Source organism: Stegodyphus dumicola, chromosome 6, assembly GCF_044657685.1.
Source record: "Stegodyphus dumicola isolate Sdum_Otavi_A_Nest chromosome 6, ASM4465768v1".
Classification (NCBI taxonomy): Eukaryota; Metazoa; Arthropoda; class Arachnida; order Araneae; family Eresidae; genus Stegodyphus; species Stegodyphus dumicola.
The window spans coordinates 18,685,704-18,701,352 of record NC_140773.1 but is presented as its reverse complement, the minus strand read 5'-3'; the positions used below and the strand labels follow the sequence as shown (position 1 = coordinate 18,701,352).

The window sequence follows — 15,649 nt, the reverse complement described above, 5'->3', positions numbered from 1 at the left end:
ATATTGACTGCAATGCAAATTATGCACCATTAATATATGACAGTGTATTATGAATGCTGCTTGCTGCAATGTAAACTAATTCCCGAACATGGTGTTAGCGTGCCCGGTCAGGGTACACTTCTATAGATGGTTAGTGCAGTGGGGCGATACCAGTGTTGCCCATGGCGATGTTTTGGTGCCTCCTGTACTTCTTTCTGTCTGTCTGTCTGCTACTTGATATAAGACCCGACTGATCACAGAGAAGAAAACATCGATCCTGTTTTCTGATTGTCTATAACTTAAATTCTGCTAAACAGGTATGAATGGACCTAATGATGTTTGCGCCTTAATCCTCAAAGCTTTTTGATGACAAAACCATCGTCTTCTCGAAGTTATATTCACCTTATTGTGGAATTAACCACGAAAACTCCCATACAGCCATTCCATTTGCCCGGATTTGACCCCAGGTCGAATTGCCAGTTTTCCACAATTTACCACTTGGCTGTTGCTGGGGGCTCTGAGGACATTAAAAGAATCTAAAGATCTTTTATTATTCTGCATTTGTAGAGGTTGAAAAGAGTAAGTGGGGTATACTCGAGAGCAATTCTTCAAAATTTAAATGGATAATTAACTAGGAAAAGTCTTGAGTTCTGGGAGAAAAGATTCCTGCTGTTGAAAAAAATCGTTACTTCGAAAAGAACATAGCTTATACTCCCAGTTTCACAGACAGTGGAAGGCTGACCAAGAGGCCAAGTGAATGAGGCATCTGAAAGCTCGCAGTTAAGTTGATATTAGAGCCCGACGAAAAAGCCGCCCGCATAAAAGTATTACGGTTTTTTCTTACCTGCAATGTGAATACAAATCATTTCCCGCAGAACGTTCTTCATGAAGGCGTCTCTCCCTTTAGACAGATGACCGTTGCCATTTGTTTCATGATTGATTAAAACAAAGCGAACAAAAAATTACACTGGAAAAATGGAAACATGTCCGAAAAATTTCCAAGCATAAGATATTAGCTATAAAGTTGATATCTAAGTCGAAAGTATATTTTGTTCAAAACTGACACATCTGAATTTCGTATCAACAAGGTGAAAGGAAAAAAATGTGTTGAAAGTTGCTTAAATTTTCTAATAACAAGTGTATCGAAACGATGTAATTTTCTGCCTCAGACTAGGTTCGAGTTAACAAAAAGAAAGTGAAGTCCATTGTTTGGAGGACTTATTTCATCAGTAACGAGCGTGCAGACCACCACACCACGAAGGCATGCCAAGAAGACAGGAGAAATACCTTATACATTGAAGTATGTAATCTGAAGAAGTAAGAACTTTACACCATTAAAAATTTTAAAGATTTAGAACATCATAAAACTGAATAAAATATATTATTCAGCAACAATTACGTAACAGCTGTAAGTAAACGTGGTGTTGCAATCACTATTTAGCAGTTACGATAAGCTACAATGTTCCTAAAAACTGTTATGAGTGGGTAATATTTTAATATATACCAATTAGATTAATTACTAAGAAAGTAAAATAATGAATTAAACTGTTAAGAAGTGTACTTATTGATATAAATTGCTCAGTTTCTTAATAAATGACAATTTGAAAGGTAAATAAAAATTCTTATAGTTGCAAAATAGGAATATTCTGAGAATCCATCAGGAACAAAAGCACATAAAATATACTATTAAGTATTTTACGGTTCTGTTAGAGGCAATGTTTGCCAAGTGTTGCTTCCAGATACTTTCTCTGCTTTTCATCCGTCAGTTTTGCAAGTATAGCATAACATATGCAAACTGAAAAGAATACACATTCTGCAGCGATAAAAAAAAATTAAAAGGAGGCCTATTGTGTGTGTATCTGCAATACCCCTTGTTTATACACTAGCATTTAAAACTCAAGCAACATTTTTGATTTTGATCCTAATTTCGGGAAAAATCAACTAGGAAACATGACATTCATACTACAGACGCTCAATATAGTACTTAAAAGGTGAAGAAAGTATAGTAGAAAAAAAAAGAATAGGGTGCATACAGGTATGGATCGAGAAAAGAAAAAGGCTTCATTGACATATAATGGCTTGGTACAAAAACTGTCTGGCCAAGAGAGAAAACAACAAAACAAAAAGCTTTAGTAAAGGATATGAACTCTCCTAACAACAATAGTTGCGTTGCGCCATCTATCTATGCTCAGCATCGGATAATCTAACAGTTCTTGAGCAAAGAAATACCATTCTTCAAGGAACATCTGTTTCAACTGTCTGGTGTTTTCCAGAGGGTACGACTGTGCCACCTGGCGTCTTCTTAAAATATGCCAATCTGTTCAATGGGATATTAATTAGGAGAGCACACTAGCCAATCCATTCCGTGGATATCTTCACTTTTTTGATCCTGCAAGAATACGTGCCCTATGTGGCCGTGCATTGTTAATCATACAAAAAATGTCGGGACCAGTAGTACCACGGAAAAGACGCATGTCTGAAAGGATGTGTTCATCACAGTAACGATCTTAGGGAAAAGAATTTATGTCGAAAATATGAAGTTCGGTCCGTCCTTTCATTATGTCCATTCATTATGTCATTATATCCGATATATATTATCTCATCAACAACTGTTATATTCATTATGTTCATTGTTTTATTATGTCCATAATGTCTCCCCACGCAAGGATCTCAGGACCCCCGGTGTCTTTCTTTGATTTTAAGGGGATGAAAACGTGTCCCCACCTCTATCCATATCAATTGGAAGCGCGAATTGTTTGTCAGACTGGAAACGACTCGGTACAGACGGCGTGATTCCATTCATGAGGTATCCAGTCTTTGCGTTCTCTACATCACTGTAAACTTTGCTGCCGATAGGCTACTTTCAATGATATGCAAGTTGAAGATGGCCGGCGAATAGACCACGTTTATGAAGTCGTCTGACCACAGCAAGCCGGGGCATCTGTTATCCGGTTGCCGTGCGCAACTACTGAAGAACGTTATCCCCTGTTTGATATCGATCTTTTTTCGCCTGCAGGGCGATATCTGGACCATCGTCATCAGTCAACGTTCTTTTCCTTTATCGAACACTGCCAACCTTTCTCGCTTATTGTTAGGATCTGTACTTATCATTTAGAAGGCTTTGGAGGCTCGCGAAATTACACTTTTATCAGTTCCAAACTCTTGAGTGACAGACGTTAAACTACGCCCCTGTTTAAGTTTGCCAATCATTCTAAGAATGTGTATAAACGTCCTTATGTTTCTTTGTAGCCATATTGCACTTACAATCTAACTTTCACTTGCAGAAGAATGCTTGGGAAATGCGTCTTCCTTTCTTCCTTTTAAGTTACCTAGCACTGCGCGCACTGACTCCTCGCGTTGTGTCAGTGTTTGCATCACTTCTTATTTCGACAAGATATAGTGAATGTAATATCTAATAACATTATTTTAATATAATTTAATGCACATCTTAGATGTTAAATCTTACTATCAACATCTATTATCTCTAGAATTCTAATAATTATCTGTAAGAAAACACAAAATGTCTTTGGAAAAGTGTTGCAACTTACCTGACTAGCTGCTGTGTATTCATATTGCGACTTGTCATATTGCCAACCGTGTACACAAGGAAGTGTTTGGGAATTGTTGAAGATCGAGAAAGAAGAACTAGAATTCAGATATTCTGTATAATTTACGTCGTGCATCAAACAAGATGGATCCGTTTGCGGACTAAAAAGTTTCTGTTGTTGTAGACTTAAATTAGATGATGCTATTTCAGGTATAAAACACCAGTGATCAGGAACAGAAAGCATGAAAAATATATTCATCGAAAAGAAAGGAGTTAGGCACAGAGATGGCACGAGCAACAAAAATACTAGGCGTTTCTGATATGGTCCATAACCTCCAACTTCTTTTAGGATGTCTTCAAACTCCATTAGATCTGCATCATCTGGAAGAAATTATAAAAATAAACGATACTTTATGCAGAATTTCTCGTTTCCAAATGCAAATTTGACAAGTAGGTATAAAATTTAATATATTCATTAAATTCCATTTTCGAGATATATTTACATTTAAGTTTTTAATTTTATGCTTATGTCGAAATAACTGAATGTTTGTAGTTTTGTATGCTATAAAATTGCTTTTTAGCTCGTTTATAGCTTTCGAAAACATCAGCAAGCTCGATTCAATCTATTAATAGCAATTACAAGCAAGAACGTTTCAGGTTTAGTCTTTGTATTTATTTTCTCCAGGAATATTTGCTACAGCCAGGGAAGAAAAAATTTTCGGTTAAATTGCATCTAAGCAATTTCCTCATTCCCAAAGCTTGTTTCCTGAAATTCCAGAGGTATTGTATTTCTGAATATACCTAAATCAGCCCGATTTTGAAACAATGTTATTTGTAGCAACATCATAATTCTAGACTTTGTAAAATATGAATTTTTAATAATAGTTTAATAAATCCTTTTTAGGATTACATTATGAAAATGATTTTGAATAAAGTTTAATATTCTGAATATAGTTTGTATATAGTTTAATAAATCGATTTTAGAATTATGTTATGAAAATGATTTTTAGTGACAATAATCTCGTTTTCATTCAGAAAATCTGTATTTAAGAAACGTAAAGCAGATATCTAATTTAAGCGAATTGTTTCAAACATAGCATTCAAAACTGTCAGTTTTAAAGAGGGTAGTAAGTAAATAAAATTAATGAAGTTTTATAAAAATTCTAACTAACTGTAGAAGCAACGAAACCCAAATTCGAATGATTTTACTTGAGACAGGACTGATTCCAAATTTTCTTCCATTCGAATACTAAAAAGTTGTCGAATAGTTCGTAAGAATAAAATGAAGCAAAATAGTTTTTTCATTATATAATAACTATAAAGTTATAGTCATTAGGTTTATTTAGCAGAAGAAAACATGAAAAAATAGCGATGCTGTTAACGAGATTCGGGCTACTCGAACGGGAAAGCGGAGACCTAGTCGTTAAATCCTGGTAGTGACGAATTATCGTCCACAACACTTTATTCGCACGCCACTTTAGAGATATAAGATTATTTTGAAGCCAGGAAACTGAAATGATTATGGTCAAAATGCGGTTACTCTAAAGTGTTATCCGAACTAAAAAAAATGTGGTGATGAAATATCGTCTACCACATTTTAGTTTGGATACCACTTAAGAGATCTCTTATTTTGATGCCATCAAATCTGCGATGCTTTAGCAGGGATTCGAATTCTGATATTCCAGACCGGAGACGTGGGGATCAAGTCACTAAGTCCAGATAGTGACGGGTTATTGTGCCCCATATTTTAGTTCGAAAGCCGCTTTAGAGATATACGATCTGCAATGCCTTGGCGTGGATTCGAATTCCGGACCTCCAGAATCGCTCCCGAATTTATTTTTAATTAAAAACAAATTCAAAAAGACTGTTTAAAAATATTACGGTATTTTCTATGACAATGTCTTTGGAATTTAGTAAATGAAGTGTGCAATTAAAAATTTTGAATTTGATTTATTTTATCTATGTAATTTGACAAAAAAAATATTTGTACATTATCAACTCCCTTACAGTTTCAGGGAACTTTTTGAAAATTAATGCAAGTGTATATAGGAGTATGAGCAGACTTTACATTTCAAGGGTTAAATCAGATAAAGATTGAAAATGAATGCTGAATTCTTTTCAAAAATCCAAAACGGACTGGTATGGAACGAGGTGATATTGGTGACCTAGGCCAAGTAAAACTAAAGTAATCTTTTATTTTTTCAACTCCCGCCAACCTGTATACATAGTAAACAAAGCAATATTTACCGTTCAGAATTAGATAGTGATTTTTGAGTGAATAAGCACGAATTAGAGTCCCCCACAACACGTTTTTTCTATTTTTACAATGATGTTTATCTGTGTGTCTGTATGTGAGTGTGACGATTGTTTCCTTCACGAAAGTTGTTAGACTGAAACATCAAAAATCTTCCTTTTTAATCTTAAGCTTTCTGCATTCATGTAAAGAGTTGATTATATTTTGTGTAACACTGGACAAGCCGGAAGTGGTACATTATTCGAAGTCTATAACAGCTTTTAATAAAACACTATACTAAAATATAACCCCAAATTTTTCCAAAATAACACAAAAGTTTAGTATTTAAGACTTTTTTATTAGCAATGTATTCGATTTTGATTCATATTGATAAATCGGAAGAGATACTTTAACGTTTTGAACAGATTTTCATGGAAAAATGTATTACGGGATAATCCGAAAGTTCTCAAATTTGGCATTTAAAACACAGATTCTGATTGAGAACAACGTATTACATTTACAGATATTAGACATGTAGAGACGTTAGGTATTTTTTGGAAGCAGGAAAGATTAAAAATGAAGAACGCCTTCGCCGGGAATCGAACCACTGACCTCTGGAATAGGCGCCCAGCCAGAAGACCAACACACCACGAAGGCATGCCAAGAAGGCGGGAGAAACAACTTATAACATTACAACATATTATTTATTTATTTTAAATGCATTCTTAGAATTATGCCAAATGTAGTGAGAAAAACTCATTATGAAGATGAACTCTAGTTATGAAGCAATGAAATGTATTAGTTCCATTTCTCAATTTTTGTGTGCATTTGACACTTGTGTCGAATCACTTTGCAAATAAAAGGATGCTGTCACCAAATATTATCAGTATGTATTATTTTGAAAGAAATAATATAGCAAATATAAATGGTAATTTCTGCTTTTAAAAGTTTTGTGACTGTTAAGTTATTGATTCGTGAGTCAGAAATAATAAGTAACCAGACGATATACTACGATCTAAGAATGAGAGGGAGGAGACTAATTTCAGTTTCCAGACGTACAAAACTAGACATTAAGAGATACAACTTAAATACAATTAATGGCTTTCGCAACGTTTCATTCTAGTTGAGAATAGAATAATAAAAAAACGATGTGGCCCCCCCCACATGATTTCCTTCTACGGCCTATTAAATTATATGCATTTTTGCTGAACTTCATTTAAACTGGATTTCCTTGAATTTCACTAGAAATATACTTCTCATTTAACCAATTCATTTCTCATTTCTCACTTTGCGGCAAGGTAAAATCATGTAAAATTTCAGAACATCTCCATTAAAAATTGTAAAATACAGAAGAAAAACGTTGATGTTGATGCACAAACTGACATTTCACTAGACTATTAAGTGCTTCAAATGTAAGCAAATAGTTGCCCCGTTTGGCGACTTGCATTTCAAATTGATGATAATTCTACAACTATTGCATGATGACTAATTATAGGAATAAAATCCTTAACCGAAACATAAGAATAAATTAGTTCAATCAATTTTAAAGGAAAACATCCCCAATTTACTAAAATATAAGAATAAAAGTACTCAGCTCACCGAGCTGGGTATGTATCTATCTATCTCTATATGTATGTAGAGTGAGTATAAGTAGAGTGAGTGTGTTTTGATGTCGTAGAATGCTGAAACGCTGATTCAATAGGAGTAAGAAATTTGGCAGTCAAGGTATATTTAATTTAACTTTTATTTCAGCAAACATGTTGTGGCCACAATCAAGTTGGCCCATTAATTGTGCCTATTCCAAAAAGCTTACATTTTTGATAAAATTATAAATTATAAATTAATTATTTACAGTAAGATAGCAGGAGCAGACAGATATTAGTCCAGCTATGCCAAAGCGTAGAAAGCAAGTGAATTATGTTCAGGGTGAAATCTTAATTCAGATTGAGTTAGTTTTGGGTCTCAATGCATTTTGATTGGATAGTTAATATTGCATTAAAATTACTATTGGCTTTTCGAGATTTCGTTTCATTTACATCATCAGAATTATGTAAGAGTTATATGACACAGATTAATCTCCAAATGAAGCAGGGCAGCGAGATTACTATTTTTAGAACAGAGAAGGAAAACTAATTTTTACGCTGCTCATTTAATCTTTTATATATTCTTTATTTTTCTTAGATATTCCCCCCTTTCAAGGTGAAAAAGGCAATAGCGACAGAGAAGACGTTTTAAATAAAAACGGTTAAAGCACTAGAAAATGTAGGAAAACGTAAAGCATAAGATTTTGATCAGTAATAATTAAATAAATAACTGTAAAGTATAATTTATAAATATCAATTTTTAAAAATTAATTTTTTAGAGTCTCTTTAATTTTTTTCAGAATTTTCGTCCCAAAGCCGTTTTGTTTGAGAGTTCGCATAATCATAGTTTCTTCAGGGAAGTTTCGTGTTATCACTAAATATCACAAATAAAAGTGTTTACATAATCTTTACTTATAATTAAATGTAAGACACAAATATTTATGATACTAATTTCCATATTGATAAATTATATTTTAACACCATAAATAATTTGAATAATATTTTCAGAAATTATGGTTTCAACGTTATTATCTTTCATTTATAATTTCTAATTTTAGCAAACAGAAAGGCCTGGCATTACTTCTAAAGAAAAATATCCATCATTAGGGCTGTCCTCTTGAGCTAACCAATGTGCTCTCTGCACTGGTGGCTCAGATTGCCTAGGCATTTACTTGAAAAAACCTCCGTTTTTTACATAAGGTAACTGGCCTTTGAGAATTGCACTAATACATTCCATAATAAAACACGTATAATAATATAAAAAAATTACATTGAATCATACCCTCGCCGGGACTCAAACCTCGGACCTCTCGAAATACGCCCCGAGCGTGCTGACAATAACACCACGAATGCATGCTAAGAAGACGGGAGAAATACCTTATAACTTCGCACAAGAAAGTTAAAACCGAATAGCTTTTGTAATAAAATTAGAGCTATAGACTTTGTAAACATATTATATTTTATTTAAAAACGATCAACAAATTCCATGTTTTATATAGCAAAGAGTTCTAAGTCAAGAATCACTTGATACTTTATTTAAAATCCGTTACTATTTACAACGTAAAATTGGCAGGAAGTCATGTGCTGGCCATTTCTTTTCTTCTTCGTTCTCTTTTTGATTTTTCACTTTGATTTTCTTTTCTGATTCTCTCTGCTTTAAAATAATGAATGTTTCTATTGGCTTTCACTAAACTTATCTTCACAATGGCTAAATTACAACAATGAGAAGTTTTTTATTTAGGATTCGAGAAATTTAAAAGACGGAAACTTCGAGAAGAGTTGAATTTTATATCTCCATTCTTTTTCAAGATGCATGGGATTCGAGTCTCAGACATCCAGTTTTTAATTCTAATTTTCACTCCTAAATCTAGAACATAGAAAAGATTTAGAGTAGCGATTCTCAACCGGTGGTATGCAAGAGAAAACTAGGTGGTACACAAAAGAAACAAAATATACTTAACGTATATTGGACCGCTCTAAACCATTTCTACCATTTTTATTTAATTAGCCGTCCTATATTTAGGACAGTGGTCCAATATGGGTTAATTATTAAATTCAAAAATCTCATAAAGAAAAAGAACAATTGATAGAAATTTCCTGTGATGGAATAACTGAAGATTTCAAAAATAATACACTGGTTAACTTTTTGCTGAATCGAAAAAAAGAGTTTAAACGCATTTCAAATAAAGCTATTACATTTTTATTTACTTTTTGCACAACCTATTTGTGTGAACAAGGATTTTCTTAGGTGATATATTTGAAAAATAATCTCAGAACAAAATTGAATGTGGATCCTAATTTACGGTTAAAACCCAAGTGAAATAAGACCAGACATGAAAAACTGATCTCTCTTAAACAGGCCTAAATTTCAAACTAATGTTTAGAATATATAAGCTTGGTTATTAAAAATGGTAATAACCATTTTTAATAACCAAGCTTATATATTCTATAAGAAATTATAAGCTTGGTAAATAAAAATGGTAATCAATTTTTATTCTAATGCTTTTATGTGTGCATATTTAATACAAATTACCAATAGATTGTGCAAATGGCAAAACATATTTTTTGTAATATTTCTATTGAGAAAGTGACAAATAATCATTGTAAAATGTAGTGGTGTTACTAAGTTTTTCGATTTTTGTTTAGATGATACTTATTAGTCAAAAGGTTGAGAACTGTTGATTTATAGCATTAAATAACTTTGTGACCCAGGAAAAATAAAAGAAATGCGATTCAAATTCTTCAAACTTTTCCATTTAAGTAAAAGTTCTGTTCTTTTTGTTGAGATAATGATTAAGAATCCTTTATTGAAAAATTATATTATATGATCTAATTTCCAGATATCCATCTATTTAGAAAAAAATTTGAAATTTATTTAACATGTAAATCTAATGCGTTTACATATTTTTATAACTAGTTTTTGTTTGTGTAAGAGCTCTTAAGTCCAAGAAGAACAGATACAGATATTTAGCATTATTGCGAAAAATTCACTCCATGGTTTATTAAGACGAATTTAGCTTTTATGAATGGGAAATAAAAGAAACAGGAAAAGGAAAGGACAAATTGTTGATTTTCATGAATGAACTAACCTTGTGATAAGAAGCACATTTGAAACAAACTCGTATGTTTACCAAAAGCAAAAAAGAGAAGGAAGTGGAAAACCTTCAACCTAGAAAATAGTTGCTTTATGGGTTACTCCTTTGTTTATTAATGAACGAAATGATTCGTTCAATCTATCAAATTCGTGATCCATTTGAAATTCATTGTAATTGCATTAATAATAACTTTCATGTATGCATATTGCAGACAGTGTTGTTGAAGATGCAAAGAAAATGTTAAGAAAAACTATCTAAATATTTTATGAAATATTATTAACTGAGCTAAAAACTTTTTAAAATTTGTTTTTACTTGCTTTACAAGAAAGGTATCTGTAACATTAGATTACAGAAAAAGGAACTAGCACGGAGAAATCGTAACATCAAGAGTGGTATATACTAAAAAATTTTACCCTTTAAAAGATTTGATTTCTTTTATGAATCCAGATGGGAAGAATCAATAACTTTATTCTTGGTTATGAATCCATTTGTGAATAATCAATAACTTTATGCATGGTTATGAATCCAGTTGTGGAGAATCAATAACTTTATGCATAAGAAAGCTATGCTTGAAGTTATGTTTTGTTTCAGTTTCATGTGTTCTGGAATTGATGCACCGGAATCAAAATAAAATTATTACAAAATATTATTATGTTTAGAAAATACGATAATTAACCAACTAACTATATTTCTAACCAACGTATCCTGCAGAAATAACTTGGACATTACATAAATTGACTGCAATTCTAACTATTTCTTCTAAACAGGAACACATCTGGAGAAATGTTTAAGAGCATCATATATTTTTATGATTTCACTTAAGAAAAATTGTAAATAGGTGCCTAATTTTAATTGTTTTTGGTCAAGATTTTATATAAAAATCATTAAAAATGTGCTTAATGCCTTTTTGTTGGATGCAAGCAATTACGAAAAAGTAAGTATAACTGCGACATTTAAAATTATTAGAAATTAGCTGAAATTAAATCATTTACATAATCTGAGTTTATTTTACCAATAGAAATTGATATTTTAATTTTATTATTATTTATTCCTGATATTTATGCACACTAATTTCAGGCAAATTACTCTTTAATGGAAGTATAAATTATATCTTCTCACTATTTTTAAAGCCGAATAGGAAAGTAGCTCGACAGAGTTAATTTTAAAAAACCACTTTCCTTTTTTTAGTAGAATAGAACTTTCTAGTAGAATAAAGAAAGTGTGCGTTAGATCAGTTTTGCACTTATTTAGTTGGCAACTGATAATATGGACAATGAAAGTTAGAAAAATAGCTAATATGGGGGGGATTTCGCACAGATGTTTAAATTTCCGTTAAGCTTATTTATTAGATATTAAAAATATAAGAAAGATTTTTACATCTTAATTAGATGATGCTTTTTACAATTTTGATACCATCATTAACTAGGATCTGTTGGAAATAGTTTTAATCAAAAAATATCTTCATCAGTAAAATCGCTTACTACTGTTTAAGTTTACAGAATGCAACCATAAAAGATCTTAATGAACGAAGAACATTTGAAACTAAGAGTGTTCCCAAATCTATGAAGAGATGAACCGATTCAGTTGAACGTAATGTGACTATAATATGATGCATAAACTGAAGAATATCCTCATTAATAAAACTTCTGTAGCTACTTAAAGTATAATTATTAAATGGCTTTTAAGGATTTTTGTCATCAAAGACTATATGCAAATTCTTAAATCAAATCCGAAATCAAAAGACTAATGTGTCATCGATGCGACGCAATCTTCATAAGCATTCGCGAAGAAGTATCAGACTTTAGATTTGTATGTAACACACATTTTACTGCATTATATTTGAATAAATACACGAAATCAAGTACGAAATATCAAGCACGAAATAAATACATCAAAATTTTAAAAAATATTTTAATAAAATATTTCTGTAATATTAATTTATCAGAAGTTCCTGAAAATCGTTCTACATTTGAATTTACCTGGCGGAGTGGAGGGGGATGACCGGCCACGAAAGGTACTTGTTCTGATTATGCCTATAGAAATGATGCTTATATGTTGCTGACTGATTAGTGTTGTGCACTATGCATACAATTTTTCCTATATCAATATATGTCGAAGAAGTAATTAGTGATATGTTTCTGTATAGGTATTTACTGGAGTAAAGAGACCATTACTGATTTAAAATCGTATTCTTTTGCAATTATTTTGTAAGAAAAGTAAACATTTTTTACAGAAAAAAGATCGGTAAGTAAGTATGTATTTAAAACTTAGCAGGCGTTCCTTTATTTTGTTTTTGTAAAATACGAATAAAACATAAATAATTAAATTTAAAAAAATCTGAAAGGTTTCAGATTTTAAATTATGTCCAAAGGGCGTTTTTTTAACGTTTTGTGTGTTACCTATATTTATTAAATACCATGTTCTATGTACTCAAACCATACAATTCAGTTCAACAGCAATATCCCAAAATAATTTTAAAATGAGCATATCTTTAGAATTTCCGATACAGAGTCTATCACGCTGGAGATAAGAATGTTTTTCTTTTGTTGCTATTGCTGGCTTTAAATCGTTTAGATTTTTAATCAAAAATTCGTTGAAGTGTTACAAAATATGAAATCAATAATAAAACAAATTTCAAATACAAATGCCCATACTCCACATGCCCATATTTTATAGAAGATTACTTCAAATTTCGATGGCTCTAGATACCATTGTTTTATCACAATGCGAGAAACATACATACACTCATGCAGATTCTTCATTATTTAATTTCTTGAAATATAATACAGGGCGATAATATCGGGTGGCAACAATTTGAAACGTGATTCGCCGTTTATAGTTTTCAACGCAAAATACCAAAACGAAATTAATAGTCCTTCGGGGCATATTGTCCCTTTGGACTAAAAGAACGTGTCATATTGTAAATTTTATAGTTTTGGAAAAGTTACCGAAACAACGCAATAGCAGTTGTGCATATATGATTTATTTCAGATTCTAATAGAACTAATAACTTTGAAAAAAAAAGATTACTTCGAAGAATTTTCTTTTTTAATGCCTTTAAAATACTTTACGAAATTATACTATAATTTTTCTAAATATTGTTATAAATAACACGCAAGCGAAATGAATAATTAATACAGCTCATAAAGCATAATAATGTTAAACACTGATTTAATATATTCTAAATTTTAAATTAACGTTTTATGAAATACGAAGAGTGAAAACAAAATTAATACTGACCTGCCATTATGAGGAATATATGTAACAACAATTATACGGGCAATTTTACGAATGAGAAACTTCATTCAGAAAACACACATGGCACTTCACAATAACCTGTTGATCGAACTCTCTCTAGCTGCTAACTCTTTACATTCAGTTACCAGCAAGTTAATAAATATTAAAGGAATAAATTGCCCTTGAAAGTCTGATTTCTTAATGGAGTAAAGAAACTCCTCCTTTTAGCTGAGCAATTATTAACGTAAAAGCGATATATGTCAAGGACTACACAAGAAGTTATTGATAAATAACGTCATGATTCCTATTTAAGAAACGCTACACCTTAAAAATAATAGTCTCCCCTGTAAGAAAATTCAAAACGAGAAACCTGATTTTTCTCGTTTTACTCGTATAGGGTATTACATAATACGTTTACAAAGAAATTTAGCTTAGAGACATTTCCTAATCGTACGAGCTCAAAAAGTGTTTTCACGTCCGTTTTTTCATTAATATAGGTAAAAAATATTTTTGCACTATAGACATACAGTCCTACATTGCTTTATCTTTTTAGAACTATAGACCGATTTATTTATTAATTTTAATATAGTGCATTCTTTTGAAGATTTCTAATAATGTTAATTCTATGAAGAAACTGAAATGAAAATTGTTCATCTGAAATTTAAATGTTCCTAAAAATAAAACTCACGATAAAATGAGTGATGTTATCATCTCAGTGATTTAATGATGATTAGGGTTTCAGAAGACGTGGTGACAAAGGATATAGAGGTATGTCGAAATACACTAAACACACAACTATTTTCTTTTGTACGTCATTTGAAAACGATTTTTTTTTTAAAGATGATAAGACAAAAATTTTAATATTAGTAAATATTTACTTACCCATATTAAGAATGACAACATTCTTGTGTTAATATAATGGTAAAAAGGAATATATTCCAATTTCGTAACATTATGACAAGCAAGGTGGTGTTGGTGTATTTAATTATGGCAAAGCATACGAGGGCTATCTGCCTAAGGGGAGAGATGCCTTCGTGGAGAACTTTCTAAGGGGAACTGTCTCGTATACACGTTACACATGGGGAAAACCACGAAAACACATGCAGCCAGCCCGTTCGCGGGATTCGAACCTCAGACCGAACTACCAGTGTTCAGCGACTTTACCGCTCGGCAGCTATACGACAAGCTAGAATTAACATTACTTGTTCCAGAATCTTCTGGTGTAACTACAGAAAGGTTTGCGGTGATGTTCCTCCAGGTGATTAATTGAGGAATTTCGAATAAAATTTTCATTAGCTAGAAAGACTATAGGGAAACAAAGAGGCTTCTCCTCAAAAGCCTGCCAATTGTCTATGTAAGTTATTAGAGATTCTGTAGATGGAACGAGCACAACTAAGAGATGCTTCGTTTAAAGCCAAAAAACATGAACTTATATTCACGAGTTATTGTGAAAGAGAATGGCGTCGAATATTTTACAAAATATTATAATGTTAGCAAATATTTGTTACTATGAACTGACGTATTCTTCTTAGGATCATTCAATTTTTTATAATTCGTTATCAATAATTATTCGACGAATCATTAGAAGTGTCAATTGAAATTCAACGATCCAAGGAAAAATGTGTGGATTCATTACAAAAAATTATCATTAACAATATTTGCAGAAATCAGTACTACAGCATTTATTCATGAAAACAGAATGTGTTGCATGTAAAGGAGGACAATACCTAACGTTGTGTAAAGGAGTGAAATACCCAATGGACAATACCAAAGTATTAACTAAAAAAAATGTTCAAAAAGATTGGTAATATGGGGGGTGAACAGAGTTCCAGTTATTGATGTGTTAAGGAACAGATTTTAATGACATTATCTTTTTTATTTAGTTGTTTTCCCATAATTTGATTATGTTTGTTTGATTGCTGAAAGGAGCAAGAACGAGTAAAATTCAGAGAATGACAGGAATGTATTTGCTGAT

General features: G+C 31.8%; 1 protein-coding gene across 1 annotated transcript in view; it reads right to left on the bottom strand.

The window, feature by feature from the left end:
* The window catches only part of LOC118190226 (organic cation transporter 1-like), a 65,851-nt gene extending 52,025 nt beyond the window's left edge, over positions 1 to 13,826 (bottom strand). The window contains exons 1-2 of the mRNA XM_035360906.2: positions 13,678 to 13,826; positions 3,528 to 3,907 (exon numbers count right to left, since the gene is read on the bottom strand). Coding sequence (XP_035216797.1) covers positions 3,528 to 3,907; positions 13,678 to 13,684 — 387 coding nt within the window. The 5' untranslated portion in view covers positions 13,685 to 13,826. The remainder of the gene's footprint in view (positions 1 to 3,527; positions 3,908 to 13,677) is intronic.
* Positions 13,827 to 15,649: the final 1,823 nt, after the last annotated feature.